The following is a 15,912-nucleotide window of genomic DNA, read 5'->3' as shown; positions in this document are numbered from 1 at the left end:
CTTGGATGCAAAACATCATAAAGCCATGGAGAAAAAAGTCTTACAAATAGTGCCTGAAATACACTGAATACTAGTAGTACTACCCATACTTTTTTTTTTTTAATGTAGTAGTAGTACAGAGTGGTAGTTTTTATTCTGGATTTGTAAATCCAGGAAGGCCTTGTTTTGCCGTGGCCGGTCCCACGTCCACCTAGGTCTTGGAAAGGTTGCTAGTTTCCCAGGGTGGAAACTTCCCCCAGGTCCCGGCCTCTCTCGGGGACTCCCGCGTTTAATTTCTCCCCAGTCCCCTACCCCACCGTCCACGTCCCCATCGCGCTCTAGAGGGAGCCCGAGGGCCGCGCGCCAGTCGCCGATTCATTTTGTGGGAGGTCGCCTCGCCGGCGGACCTTGTACCAACACCTGCACCGCCGGGACTGACAGCCAATGGGGGCGCCTTCGCAAACATGGCCCCTTGTGCCCTCACAGTATTCGTGCGTCCCCTGCCCCCGGCTAACACAGACCAGATACACAGCCGCCCTCACGCGTGAATCCGGCGTGACCCAGGAGGGTCCCTCCTCGCCCGGGGAGGCCTGGTGGCCCGGCTCCCGCAGCTCCCCGGCTACATTCCGGTCAGCCGGTGTCTTGGCCGCCCGCCGTTCCACGCCTTATCGGGCTCCAGAGAAAACCCGGAGAGGCGGCCGCTCCGAGGCTCTCGGGAGGCGGCGCGGCGCGGCAGGCTGAGCATGCGCAGTGAGCGAGGCCGGCTCGGCGCAAGAAGGAAGCGTTCGCTGTGATCCCGGCGGCTTCGCTGGGGTATGCGGTACCGGCTAGCGTGGCTGCTGCACCCCGCGCTGCCCAGCACCTTCCGCTCGGTCCTCGGCGCCCGCCTGCCGCCCTCGGAGCGCCTCTGTGGGTAAGCCGAGCGGAGCGCCCGGGCCCTCGGGGCCCGCAGGTCACGGTGGTTTGGAGCTCGGGTTGCAAAGTGGTGATTCAGCACTTAAAGCCGCTGCTGCCGCCTCCCTTCACGCCGCGGGTCCCGGCGGCCTGGGGCCCGGGCGGCAGCGCAGAGGCCGCCCGGGGCCCGGAAGGGCGGCTCGCGGGGCGGCGCGAGGAGCCTTGCCCGGGAGAGAAGGGCGTCCCTCAGGCGGTGAGGACGGACGGAGGCTGTGACCCGGGTCACCCCGCGTGTGTCACAAGTGCGGGGGGCGCGGGGCACGGGCGCGGACAGTCACCTCGGCCCGCTCCCGGGAGCCGCACCGGGCCGGGCCACTCTCGGGGGAAGTCTGCCTGTGAGGGGACAGGAACCCCAGGCGGACTGTTCCTGGCCATGGGGTAAAGGATCCGAGTCCGGAGACACCGCTTCTCACCTTCCTCTCAGCGCCGCTTTTTCCTGTGCGGACTGAGTTTCCACTCCCGTTTGGAAATGCCAGCCCTGGCAAGTGTAAAAGTTTGCCTGCCTCCGCCTTAGCGAGCAGCCGAGTGTTGGCTTTCCTGTGGGGGGACTGTGGGACCCGAGAGACACCCTGGAAGCCTTTACAGTGGCTCCCCCGCTTTACACCTGAGACCACCGAGGCCCAGAGAGATTGTGTGATTTCCCCACAGATGCAGAGCATGTGGCAAAAACGAGGACTGGGACGCAGGTTTCTGCCATCCGGTGGCGTGCTCTCTCCACATGACTGTTCTGTGTATACTAGAAATTTTCAGCGTTGTAGCGAACGCTGAATAATACCCTTTACTGTGACTAAAGGGGAATTGCCAAAGATGGGCATTATTGTCTTGCTCTATTTAGATACACTATTTGAACTCCTCCTCTGGTTTAAAAAATACCCTGAATCTACTAAGTGCAGGGCACATTGATGATCCTCTGTGTAATGAACGTGGCCTGCCTTCAAAGTGGTTGGAAAGGATTGAGATGCCACGAGAGTATAGCCAGTAAAAAGGGGTGTACTTGAGAGGGTCAGAAGACTGGGCAGTGTGTTTGAGGAGCACGGTTGCGGGGCAAAGATGGGGCGGTCTGGGCTGGCCTTTGAAGGAAAGGTGCGTGGGGATGGGTGTAATCTTTCCTGGGCGTGCAGGTTTGTCTGTGTTGGGAGCGCAATGAGCAGATTAGTCAGAGCCTTAAAGAATTTCCTTCGGGGAATTAGGAGGAAACAAGTACTGTGCTATAAAAGTAGAATGATGTTAGCCTGGCCTTTGGATTTGAGTTGGGCTCTTTCTAGCGAATAAAAGGTAGGGAGCCCTTAAGAGTTTTTGAGGTGGGAAGGGATTTTCATGAAGACTGCTAGTTTAGGATTTAATTTGGTGGCTGTGTGCAGGATCGTAAGGGAGTTGAAACTGGTTGGGACTTAGTCTTTACTGCCTGAACTAGGAGAGCTATAATGGTTCTAAAGGAGGCCAAATGCAAATGAAGAATCTGTGGAACTTTTCCCTCTTCTGTTTCCCACTACACCACAGATTCCAGTAGAACAAACAGAAAGATCCCTGAGTTGAGAGAGGGAAGTGGGGGTGCTGAACATAGGCAGGGTACCTCCCTGGGCCTCCTATGTGTAAGAACACTTCTTAAAATTATTGCTAATAGGTTCTACAGAATTTGTGATTTTTAAAGAAAGCATCAATTTTAAGTTTACACAACTACAAAGTTTGTAAGTTCTACTTATAATTCGATTTTCTTTGTTTTTTCTCCTCCTGTTCTTCACTTTCACTGATGAAGCCCAGGGCATGGGTTGAAGAACCAGAACTTCAAAATGAAGTGGTTTTTCAGAGAGGGAAATTGGAGATTCAAAGCACAATAATTGAGATCATCCATCTAGAAAGCTCTTCACTAAAAATTACTGGCTGAGGCTAGTAAGGAAAATGCAGGTCCAATCAAAGGGGTCATGGTGTAGTTTTAGGAAGGAACATACTAGCATCTGAAGTTATCATATATTTAAATCTTAAGGAAGGTAATCAATCCTACTTTGCATAATAATGTGTTAAAAGATATGGTTATGTAGCTGTTTTCTGGAAGAACTGGGATTTAACCCATGTCTGTATGGTGCCAGAGCATGAGCTCTGAACTGTTATTTTATTCTGCCTCTGAACTGTAGTATTGGAGAAGACTCTTGAGAGTCCCTTGGACAGCAGGCAGATCAAACCAGTCAATCCTAAAGGAAATCAACCCTGAATATTCCTTGGAAGGATTGATGCTGAAGCTGAAGCTCCAATACTTTGGCCACCTGATGCGAAGAACTGACTCATTGGAAAAGACCCTGATGCTGGGAAAGATTGAAGGCAGGTGGAGAAGGGGGCGACAGAGGAGGAGATGGTTGGATGGCAGCATTGACTTAATGGACATGAGTTTGACCAAACTCCAGGAGATAGTGAAGGACAGGGAAGCCTGGTGTGCTGCAGTCCTTGTGGTCTCAGAGTCGGACACTACTTAGCGACTGAACAACAGTTGCCAATGTTTGGCCATTTCTTTTCTGTTCTAACCTCTTTAGAAAGAGGTGGTCTTAAGGCATTTGTATAAGATCAATTCATTTAGAAAGCAGCCTCATTGTTCCTTTTGTAGCCATATTGGATAAGTTGGGACTCTGCCAAATCATCTTAACCTGGGAGAACCTGCAGGTCTTAGCCCAGTCACTGGCAACCTCTTGAAACACCTGGGCATCAATCATCTCACTTTACCTGTAGCTCTATTTGCATTTCTTTGTTCTACAGGCTTAAGAAACAGACTTTTAAACCACTTTCAACCAAAACAATGGCTTTTTAACAGTTTAAAAGGACAGGATGCCCTTGAATATCTTTAGCCACACTCTTAAAAAGTTACATTCTACTGTCTGCCTTAAAGGTTAGAGTTGGGGACGGTCTCATTAGGTAGTAATGTGGGGAGCAGAAACTCAGTATATGTTTCCTTGAGAATTGGCATCCTTTCCATTTTTTGTTTGGTATTTTAGTCTCCTAAACCAGGTACCACAGGCTCAGCCTACCTTTCAGCCAGGATGATAAGGCTAAAGCACTCTCCTTCCATAACGTTAGCTCCTTTAAGGTATGCTGGGTTCTGGAGGTTTGGGTAGGGTATTCCTAATTAGCTTGTTTTTGCCCTCACTCTTTTCTGTCTGTTCATTCAGCCTTACTTAAGTATCAATATTCTGTAGTGATCATTCATTGTGCTCAGTGCTGTGGGGATCAGGGACAGCTGATAAATTCTGTCCTCAAGGAGCGTTCGGTCAAATTGGATTGAGTAGTTTCACTCCTTCACCTCTGACATTTTACAGAACATCTCTACTTTTGTATTCTGTTCCTTCTTTCAGTTTATTTTGAAAAGCAACTCAGTATTACTATAACAGTATTCTTTTAAAATGGTGCTTGTAAAATTCTTGTAGAGTTAAAAGCTATAACAGCTTTTATTCCTCCCAAAGAACTATGTATTAAATATTTTCTCTTTGCCTATTAAGAATATGTTACTTAAAAAGAAGTGTGACTCAACAAGCTGTTCCCTGAGGGGAAGCTATCACACTGCCTGACTTTTATTCCATGAATGAATCAGTGGTCGTCCTTCAAAACTGGTTTTCTCTATTCATTTTCCTGGTTTTGCATATGTTGGTGTCATCATTTCCCTAGTTTAGCTTGAAAATTGGAGTAATCTTTGAATCTCTTTCCCCTTCACTGCCTGTTCCCAAGATCAGACTCTCAAATCTTTCATCCTAAAGTATCTTGGAGTAAACTTTATTATCCATCAGAATCGTAGTTCAGGCCATACTAAATCTTCTGTGACGTCTCACAGCTACAGGTTTTATAACTGACTTTTTTCCCAGCCTCCTGTCTATTAGTTGATCCTTATCATCATATTAGTCCTACTAATATACCACTTTTCCCATGCTATTGACTTGTTTAGACACCACCAGTGGTTCTGCCCTATTTCAAGATGAAGTCCAAACTTCTTTTTTTTGCTTTAAATCCAAACTTCCTGACCCAGCATTCAGGCATCTCATAAGCTGGCTTTAGCCCAGCTTTTCCACCTAACTTCACTCGTCTCCAGTCAGACTCACTAATTCACTGATTCTTGGACGTGACATGTTCATAACTATTCTAGAATGCCCTTCCCTCTTTTCTTTATATGACTAAATCTCTCCTCCTTTTTAGACACTATAGAGGTCACATAGTTATCTTTCCTTTTTCTGAACTTAATGATTTTAAGATGTTTTGAAATATTCATTTGACATTTAACCATATACTGCCTCATTTATATACTCTTTTAATTATTTAATATTATACATGTCAGAGTATATAGGATGAAAAAGAACAACAAAATGAATACCTGTGTACTCACCATCCAGTTAAGGAGATTTCAGTAACTTTGAAGCCCTCTGTGCTCACCTCCCATGAAGGGATGATGTTGTCCTATATTTGGATAATCATTCCTTGATTTTTCTTTATTGTTTTAGTAATTTTAATATATCCCTAAACAGTGCATTGTTTCGTTTTGTCTGCTTTTGACCTTTATGGAAAATTTTCTTCTCTGAGTTACTTCTTTTCATTTAACCTTGTTTCTGAGATTTACGTGTTCAGTGTTGAAAGACAATCTTATGTGAATATGTCACTAATTATTTTTCTATTCTGTTGTTGATGGAGGTTTGGGTTGTTTCTTTTTTTTACATTTCCTATCACAATATGTGGTAGGCTTAACCCAGTGCCTAGTCCTCTCTACCTACATTCACTAGGATGCTCATCCGGTCACACGTACATGCTTTATTCCCATTTGTGGCCGCTAACCACATGTGCTTATTTAAATGTAGATTAACTAAAATTAACAATTCTGTTCCTTAATCACCCTGTCCACATTTCAAGTCATAAATGTCTTGTGGGTGTCATATGGAGCAGTGCAGATACGGAACATACCCATCATCACAGAAGTTTGATGAAACTGGCCTGATGTGTATTTGGACAATTGTCAAATATATATCTCTAGCCAGAACCTCTGCCCTGAATTTCAGATTGAGGTAATAAATTTCCCGCCTGACATTTTCCTTTGGATGTCTGATATACATCCTAAACTGATCATACCCCAAACCTGTCTCCACATCTTCTACCTCAAAACCTGCTCCTGCCACAGTCCCCTCCCTTATCTCAGTTAAAGACATCTCTGCTCTTCCACTCGCTTAGGACCAGCAACTTGGAATCATCCTTAACTACTTCTTTGTTCCCATGTCCCTCATCCAGTCAGCCTGTATATCCATATTCAGACTCTTCTCACTGCCTGCAGCCTTTTACCCAAATTACTATAATAGCCTCTTAACTAGTTTCCTTGCTTCTGCACTTGCCATTCTACATGTAGCCTGCTCTTGTCACCACTGGCAGCATGATCTTTCTGCTAAGTCATATATCTTTGCTAGGGAAAATAGGAAAGTGTGTAGTTGATCCCCATTTTGTTCAGATTTAAAATCCTTTTAATGGTCAAGAAAGTCCTGTGGGGTCTGGTCTTTCGATACCTCTCTGATCTTTTTCCCAAAATGCTGTCACCTCATCCAGTCACACCAGCCTCCTTGCTTCACTCCATCTTGCTCAGATTATTTGCACTGTTGTCCTGCCCAGAATGCTCGTGTACCAGTGAGATGACAGTGGGCTTCACAGAGAAAAAGGTATTTGAGCAAATGTCTTGGAAGGAAATGTAAAATTTGGATGAACAGAGAAGGGAAAGAGAGAGAATATTTTAGATAGAAGGAATGGTATTAGCAGAGGCTCAGAAGTATATTGTCCATTTCACAGTATAATCAAGGGACGATGAGATTTTATCCTAAAGGAAATAGAGAGCTTCAGATCCTTTTGAATAGTAGAGTGACATATGTAAGCTGTGTTTTTGGATGATTAATCTGGCTGTTTTGGGAAGCACAGTTGAAATGCAGGCAGAGATCGACAAAGGATAAAGAAGTAGTGCAAATAACAAGGAAAGGAGAGTGTCTGCAGAAGATACATGTGAAAGAAGATGCAGCAACTTTGATTGGGTATGGGAGGAGATGGAGAAATCAAAGAGGCCTAAGAACTTAGGCCTGAGTAACTTTGAAATTAGCTAGGAGGGAGTACCATACATGCTAAGTCACTTCAGTTGTGTCCAGCTCTTTGCGACTCCAACTGTAGCCCGCCAGGCTCCTCTGCTCATGGAATTCTCCAGGCAAGAATACTGGAGTGGATTGCTACACCCTCCTCCAAGGGATCTTCCCGTCCCAGGGATCGAACCCGTGTCTGTTATGTCTCCTGCACTGGCAGCAGGTTCTTTACCACTAGCACCACCTGAGTGGGGCTTCCCAGGTGGCTCAGCGGTAAAGAATCTGCCTGCCAACTAGAAGATGCAGGTTTGATCGTTGTGTCAGGAAGATCCCCTGGAAAAGGAAATGACAACCCACTCCAGTATTCTTGCCTAGAGAATCCCATGGACGGAGGAACCTGATGGGCTACAGTCCATGGGGTCCCAAAGAGTCGGACGTGACTTAGCAACTAAACAACCATTTATTTGTTGGATGAATTTGACAGGGACCTGGGCTTCTGGAAATAGGAAGCCCTAGTGATAAATGTTGGAGAAGGCAATGGCACCCTACTCCAGTACTCTTGCCTGGAAAATCCCATGGGCAGAGGAGCCTGGTAGGCTGCAGTCCATGGGGTCGCTAAGAGTCAGACACGACTGAGCAACTTCACTTTCACTTTTCACTTTCACGCATTGGAGAAGGAAATGGCAACCCACTCCAGTGTTCTTGCCTGGAGAATCCCAGGGACAGGGGAGCCTGGTGGGCTGCCATCTATGGGGTCACACAGAGTCAGACACGACTGAAGAGACTTAGCAGCAGCAGCAGCAGCAGTGATAAATGTAATTCAGCTTTTGCTTACAATTCGCCATTTCTGTACTCTAAATGTCAGTGTAGCCAGTAACTAGTATTTGTGTGTGTGTGTGTTTCTTATTATTAAGAAATTAGAGGCTGTAGTGTATTTCCAAGATTTCTTCCTGGTCTGAGTTACTCAAAGGGACAAAGTTGGCTTCAAAAGATATAGGACAGGAGACAGCACTGCTGCTGCTGCTGCTAAGTCACTTCAGTCGTGTCCAACTCTGTGCGACCCCATAGACGGCAGCCTACCAGGCTCCCCTGTCCCTGGGATTCTCCAGGCAAGAACACTGGAGTGGGTTGCCATTTCCTTCTCCAATGCGTGAAAGTGAAGTTGCTCAGTTGTGTCCGACTCTTCTCGACCCCATGGACTGCAGCCTACCTGGCTCCTCTGTCCATGGGATTTTCCAGGCAGGAGTACTGGAGTGGGGTGCCATTGCCTTCTCCATGAGACAGCACAGTGTGGTGGAAAAGAGCTCTACCTACAAAGGCTTAATTCAACTGGATTCTAGTCTCGGTTTGCCATGAGCTTGGCTGTGTGATTGTGGGTTGGACCTGATCATCTTTAAAGTTCCTGCTAACTCCATGAATCTGAGACCTCATGTTGATAAAAGCTCTAATCTCTGTTAGAACCTCAGAAGGAATTTTGCCTTGCTCTCTAGCCGTGCCTTGGAGAAGGCAATGGCAACCCACTCCAGTGTTCTTGCCTGGAGAATCCTAGGGATGGAGGAGCCTGGTGGGCTGCCGTCTATGGGGTCGCACAGAGTCGGAAACGACTGAAGCGACTTAGCAGCAGCAGCAGCTAGCTGTGCCTTGGATCTGAGAATAAGCAGGTTCTCATAATCATTTGAAATCATGATGCTGGTATAATTGAATTGCTGGCAGTAGAGATTGTATTGTTTTATGAAGTGATATATAATAAATAATATTCCTTTGACAACTCATATGTATCAGCATTTGTAATCAATTGGTGCTCTTAATTGTTTTAAAAGTATCTCTAGTTTCCTTTGTAGTATAACAGTAAAGTCTCAAGATCAGTTTATGAGGAAGGTAATAATGCCTTTTTTTGTATGTAATTTATTTTTAAAATTTTTATTGAAGTGTAGTTGCTTTACAGATAATACTTCTTATTTTGGAGATTTCTGTCACAGAAATCCGAGTTCACTTGCAATAGTAACTGGATAAAAAATGTCCAGCAATTCAGTGGCCAGCATAATGGGCCCTGCAACTCATTTTTTTTTTTCTGTCTACAAAAGAAAATGACTTGTGGGGCAAGCCTAGCGTATAACTGACTTTCTTAAGGAATGAGCTTCTGGATTCAGTACTTGAACTGTTGATTTCTTTTTCTTTTTGAGGAGCACATGACATACTACATGCATGTTAAACATCAAACATCCTGGCTTTTAAGGACAAACATAACGAATCTATTTAATACATAGCTAGTTTAAAAAATTTTATATTTATCGAAGTAATACAGGCAGTTTTTAAGAGTTCGATAGTACTAAAACATTTACAGCAAAAATTAGCAGTTCCCTTCTCTTACCCTGGCCCTTAATTTCTGCTCCCCATAGGCAACCACATTCAACTCTTTAAGCTTTTTATTTTGAAATTTTTTTTTTTCAAATTTATTTTAATATTTTCAAATAATGCTAATACTGTTATTCTTTGATTTCTTAATTTTAGAAATTATATATTGATTTGTTTTACAATAGATGGAGATTTAATTTTTTTTTTTGGCCTCACCCTGAAGCTTGTAGGATCTTAGTTCCCCAACCAGAGATTGAACTTGGGCCCTTGTCAGTGAAAGCGCAGAGTCCTAACCACTGGACTGCCAGGGAATTCCCTAGATCAAGATTTAACTCTCTTCCCTTATCCATCCTTCTGACAAGCTATATCACAAATTTTGGATATAGTAGCCTTCTGTATTTACATTATTATGACTTTGCAAATATTATTCACTACCAGGCTAAATAGTGTTAAATTCTTCTTCTTGTTCATATTTTTTGTCTTTACCTTTTGTCATTTTTTGTTTACCTATAATATTCCTGCTTCCCAGTTGCTCCCACAGCCACTTAGTACAATTTCCTACATGACCAAACTTATTAAATGATCTATTGATTCCATGTTTTTCCTTTGGAGGCTTTCCTTCCAGACACTTTCCCTTCAGTGGCAGTCTGGACTAGTTTTGCTCCAGGCCTTTAGCAAAGTGGTTGCCTGGAATTTACCTTTGTTTCTCTCCTGTACGGTATCTGTTTCCTGAATCTCATAATTTGTTCTATCTTGGTTTGCTCCTTCATTCAAAAGATACCTGGAGTATTTGAAACATGTATTCTAGTAACTACTTGAGAAAGAGAGCATGTACAAGATAACATTTTAAAAGATCTAATGATTTCCTAAACTGAAAAGCATTGATCTGAGTTTTAGTATGAATCTACATATCTGTAGAATAAATCTACAGAGATGAGAGAGAGGATGTGAATGGCTTTCACTCTTCCATCTGGCTCTAGAGTTGTAGAATTCTGAATACTTGAGAATTAAATGATTTTACAGATTATTTAGCAAATGATTAAAGCAAAAAATTTTTGAAGCGACCCTTTGTGGAACTTTGACAAGAAAAGACGTGAAAGTTCTTTTTTGCTCTGTTCTTTCAATTGTTCTTTGCAGACTCCCACTATATTTATTTTTTTTCAGCTTTTTGAGATATAATTAACATACAGAATGGTATAAGTCTTAGGTATACAGCATAATGATTTGACTTACATATATCTTTAAATGATTACTACAGTAAGTTTACTGAACATCCATCATTTCATATAAATACAAAATTAAAGAAATAGGAAAGAATATTTTTCCTTGTGATGTGAATGCTTAGGGTTTACTCTTAAAACTTTCACATATAGCATTCAGTTAAGTTCAGTCGCTCAGTTGTGTCCGACTCTTTGCAACCCCATGAACCGCAGCTTGCCAGGCCTCCCTGTCCATCACCAACTCCCGGAGTCTGCCGAAACCCATGTCCATTGTGTTGGTGATGCCATCCAACCATCTCATCCTCTGTTGTCCCCTTCTCCTCCTGCCCTCAATCTTTCCCAGCATCAGGGTCTTTTCCAATGAGTCAGCTCTCAACATCAGGTGGCCCAAGTATTGGAGTTTCATCTTCAACATCAGTCCCTCCAATGAACACCCAGGCCTGATCTCCTTTAGGATGGACTGGTTGGATCTCCTTGCAATCCAAGGGACTCTCAAGAGTCTTCTCCAACACCACAGTCCAAAAGCATCAATTCTTTGGTGCTCAGGTTTCTTTATAGTCCAACTCTCACATCCATACATGACTACTGGAAAAACTATAGCCTTGACTAGACGGACCTTTGTTGGCAAAGTAATGTCTCTGCCTTTTAATATGCTGTCTAGGTTGGTCATAACTTTCCTTCCATGGAGCAAGCGTCTGTTAATTTCATGGCTGCAATCACCATCCGCAGTGATTTTGGAGCCCAGAAAAATAAAGTCAGCCACTGTTTTCCCATCTATTTGCCATAAAGCGATGGGATCAGATGCCACGATCTTAGTTTTCTGAATGTTGAGCTTTAAGCCAACTTTTTCATTCTCTTCCTTCACTTTCATCAAGAGGCTCTTTAGTTCCTCTTCACTTTCTGCCATAAGGGTGGTGTCATCTGCATATCTGACGTTATTGATATTTCTCCCAGCAGTCTTGATTACAGCTTGTGCTTCCTCCAGCCCAGCGTTTCTCCTGATGTACTCTGCGTATACGTTAAATAAGCAGGATGACAATATACAGTCCTAACGTACTCCTTTTCCTATTTGGAACCAGTCTGTTGTTCCATGTCCAGTTTTCTGGAACTCTCTTGCTTTTTCGATGATCCAGCGGAAGTTGGCAATTTGATCTCTGGTTCCTCTGCCTTTTCTAAAACCAGCTTGAGCATCTGGAAGTTCACGGTTCACATATTGCTGAAGCGTGGCTTGGAGAATTTTGAGCATTACCTTATTAGCGTGTGAGATGAGTGCAATTGTGCGGTAGTTTGAGGATTCTTTGGTATTACCTTTCTTTGGGATTGGAATGAAAACTGACCTTTTCCAGTCCTGTGGCCACTGCTGAGTTTTCCAAATTTGCTGGCATATTGAGTGCAGCACTTTCATAGCATCGTCTTTCAGGATTTGAAATAGCTGAACTGGAATTCCATCACCTCCACTAGCTTTGTTTGTAGTGATATGCTTCCTAAGGCCCACCCAACTTTACATTCCAGGATGTCCGGCTCTAGGTGAGTGTGAGTGAGTGATCACACCATCGTGATTATCTGGGTCGTGAAGATCTTTTTTGTAAAGTTGTTTTGTGTATTCTTGCCACCTCTTCTTAATATCTTCTGCTTCTGTTAGGTCCATACCATTTCTGTCCTTTATTGAGCCCATGTTTGCATGAAATGTTCCCTTGGTATCTCTAATTTTCTTTAAGAGATCTCTAGTCTTTCCCATTCTATTGTTTTCCTCTATTTCTTTGCATTGATTGCTGAGGAAGGCTTTCTTATTTCTCCTTGCTATTCTTTGAAACTCTGCATTCAAATGGGTATATCTTTCCTTTTCTCCTTTGCTTTTTGCTTCTCTTCTTTTCACAGCTGTTGGTAGGGCCTCTTCAGACAGCCATTTTGCTTTTTTGTTTCTTTTTCTTGGGGATGGTCTTGCTCCCTGTCTCCTGTACAATGTCACAAACCTCCATCCATAGTTCATCAGGCACTCTATTAGATCTAGTCCCTTAAATCTATTTCTCACTTCCACTGTATAGTCATAAGGGATTTGATTTAGGTCCTACCTGAATGTGGTTTTCCCCACTTTCTTAAATTTAAGTCTGAATTTGGCAATAAGGAGTTTATGCTCTGAGCCATAGTTCGCTCCTGGTCTTATTTTTGCTGACTGTGTAGAGCTTCTCCATCTTTGGCTGCAAAGGATATAATCAGTCTGATTTCAGTGTTGACCATCTGGTGATGTTCATGTGTAGCATAGAACAGTGTTAATTATATTTATCATGCTGTAAATTATACTCCTAGTACCCATTTATCTCATAACTGGAATGTGTACCTTTTGACTATCTTCATACAATTCCCCCTTCCCCCATCCTTCTGCCTCTAGTTACCACAAATCTGATCTCCTTATCTATAAGTTTGTTTGTTTTTGAAATGTAATTGATCTCCAACAGTGTTAGTTGCTGTTTCTCAACATTATAAATTGATATTTCTATACATTTTAAATGATCATCACAGTAAGTGTAGTTACCATCTCTCATTATACAAAGATAGTATATAATTATTGAGTATATTCCCCACACTGTACATTACATACCCATGACTCATTTATTTTACAACTGGGAATATGTGCCTCTTAAATCTCCCTCACTTATCTCTCTTTTCCCCATCGACCTGTTTGTTCTCTATATCTGTGATTCTGTTTCTGATTGTTCATTTGTTTTGTTTTTAAGATTCCACATCCAAGTGAGATCATATAGTATTTGTCTTTCTCTCTGACTTATTTTGCTTAATGTAATACTGTCTAGGTCCACCCATGTTGTTGCAAATGACATGATTTTATTCTTTTTTATATAGTTGAGTGATATTCCATTGTGTGGGATATACACACACATATACATTTATTTCTCATATCTTCTTTATTCATCTATTGATGTGTACTTAGATTACTTCATAACTTGGCTATTGTAAATTGTTTTATAATGAAATGATACATTCAATAAGGGATTACTATCCAAAATGTAGAAAGAACTCATACAACTCAACATCAAAATATACAACCTGATCAAAAAATGGGCAGAGAATCTAATAGATACTTTTCCAAAGAAGACACAAAGATGGCCAAGAGGCACATGAAAAGATGCTCATTGTCACTAATCATCAGGAATGCAAATCAGAACCACAGCAAGATATCACCTCAGATCTGTCAAGATGACTGTTATCAGAAAGACAATAAAAAATGTTAGGATGTGGAGAAAAGACCCCTCGTACACGGTTGGCGGAAATGAAATTGGTGTAGCCACTTTTAGCATCCACCAGGGGATCTTTGCAACACGTATTACTGTAGTTAATGGTAATTATTTCCCTCTTTATTTATTAATTAAAATTGTGTGAGAAATAACTTTCTCCCTCCTTTGTTCACTTATTTATTCATTTTTATCAGTACAGATTCACAGATATTTGTTCTAGTGGTTAACATTCACTGCTCCCATTATTTGTTACACAAATTGTTCTAGCTTTGGCCATTAGGAGCATCTTTGGGTTGGCTACTGTGTACTTTCAATAAGCTCCCATCTTTTTTAGAGAACTTCTTTACTTCTGGCTCCACAAGATGTTTCAGGCTCATCTTGTATTTTCTTTGCCCTAGCCCTGAGGTCAACCGCTTGTTTCCTTTTGTTGGAAAATGATGTTTAAGGATCACGATCTGGGCATTAGATGTAGTCACAGTCACTGAGGTGTTATTGCTTTTAGTGGATAGTCTAGCTACCCCCATACATAAACGTATTTATATTTCTAAAGCTGTTAGTATCCCAAGTCATGAGTTTGTGTTGATATCTCTGATTCTGATTTAGTATTACAAAGCTTATTTTAGTCTTTTCTTTTTCCTTATTTAGAATTTCTTCCTCTGACATTAAGTATACTGAATTTCATTATCTACAATTTGTTTACTTATTTGATCAGTTCTGGTATACATACAAGGTACTTTCATAATTGCTAACCCATACCTCTGTAGGAAACACTTTTGATAACTATATCATAACATTTACATACAGTTCTTTCTATTTGTATCCAATCAAAATACTATTTCCCAATTAGTTGTTAGTTTATTTCTTTCCCACCCTTTTCAGTATAATTATGTTAATTTCTTATACAGCTAGTTTCTCTCGTTAGTATTTTTATTTTATTTTATTTAGTATTACTATTTTGCACATTCACATTGATTTAATGGCTTGTTTTTATTGCAAAATATATATATTATGACTTACCATTTTAACCATTTTTAAGTGTGCAGTTCAGTGGCACTAACTGTATCACATCAGTGTAATTACTTTGTTTGCAATCATCGCAACCCTCCATCTCCAGAACTTTTTCATTTTCCCAAACTGAAACTCTATCCGACAAACTCACAATTCCCCCTTCCCTTCAGCCCCTGGTGACCATGATTCTGACTTCTGTCTCTGCCTCTAACTATATCACATGTAAGTGGAATCAGACAGTCTTTGTCTTTTTGTGACTAGTTTGCTTCACTTAACATAACGTCTTTAAGATTCATTCATGTTGAGATTGTGTAAACTGTACTCTGACAAGTCCCTCTTGATAATATCAAGAGGAAATTCTTGATATTATCACTGCCACTAAGGGTCCCTGAGACGGGGACTCTTGACTTCTCTGCTCCTCTTGAACCAGAATAATTTTGTTTTATGAATTCTGTATCTATAATATTTCAGTAGAGGAAAGCGTATTTTTTTAAAAATAGTTTAAGAATCACATTATGAATAGTATTCAAGCCTCTATTTTATTTTGTTTATTTATTTATTTTTTCAAGCCTCTATTTTAATACTTGGTGATCAGGTACTTCTAACAGGACCTAGTCAGTGAGTGAACATGTTCTAACTGTTCATTAGTTACATAAGCGTTGGTAACTGTCCTTAGGCCTTCCACCATTAGACTTAGTTTTGCCTGCTGAGGCAACACAATGTGGGTTCACTCGTTTTCCTAACAGCCTTGAATATTTGAACATTGCTTTTATGGACTGGTGATGGTATTGTGAAAGAGTCCATTCTGATACAGATCCTTTGGGGACTGGGCGAGAATGCAGATAATTATTCTTTGGCTTGCGTTGCTTTTGGGATTCTGGAGCCCCAAGACCTGGACTCTGCCATTTACCTCTGTGTGACCTGGTAATCATTATTGCCCTATTCAAGCACTTTTCCTCAGCAGCAGAATGAGGACAATAATAATATTTATCTCACAAGTTTGTGGTGAGAGTGAGATGAGAAAATGCATGTAGTGTGTATGTCTTCATCATATAGTTAAGTGTTCAGTGCACA

At 41.9% G+C, this 15,912-nt stretch overlaps 1 protein-coding gene across 5 annotated transcripts in view; it reads left to right on the top strand.

Annotated features, from left to right (window-relative positions):
- The first annotated feature begins 731 nt into the window (after nt 1–731).
- IDE (insulin degrading enzyme) overlaps nt 732–15,912 on the top strand; it is a 93,757-nt gene continuing 78,576 nt past the window's right edge. For 4 of the 5 annotated variants that reach the window (XM_086378594.1, XM_086378593.1, XM_086378596.1 and 1 more), the window contains exon 1: nt 732–892. In XM_086378594.1, coding sequence (XP_086234720.1) covers nt 795–892 — 98 coding nt within the window. In that variant the 5' untranslated portion in view covers nt 732–794. Of the gene's footprint in view, nt 893–989; nt 1,127–15,912 lie in introns of those variants that run through there. The other variant, XM_086378597.1, reaches the window with a different exon arrangement.

Source organism: Bos grunniens, chromosome 26 (assembly GCF_055505025.1).
Source record: "Bos grunniens cultivar Pamir isolate PY7600 chromosome 26, Bosgru_T2T1.0, whole genome shotgun sequence".
NCBI classification, from domain to species: domain Eukaryota; kingdom Metazoa; phylum Chordata; class Mammalia; order Artiodactyla; family Bovidae; genus Bos; species Bos grunniens.
This window is presented reverse-complemented; position numbering and strand designations above follow the sequence as displayed.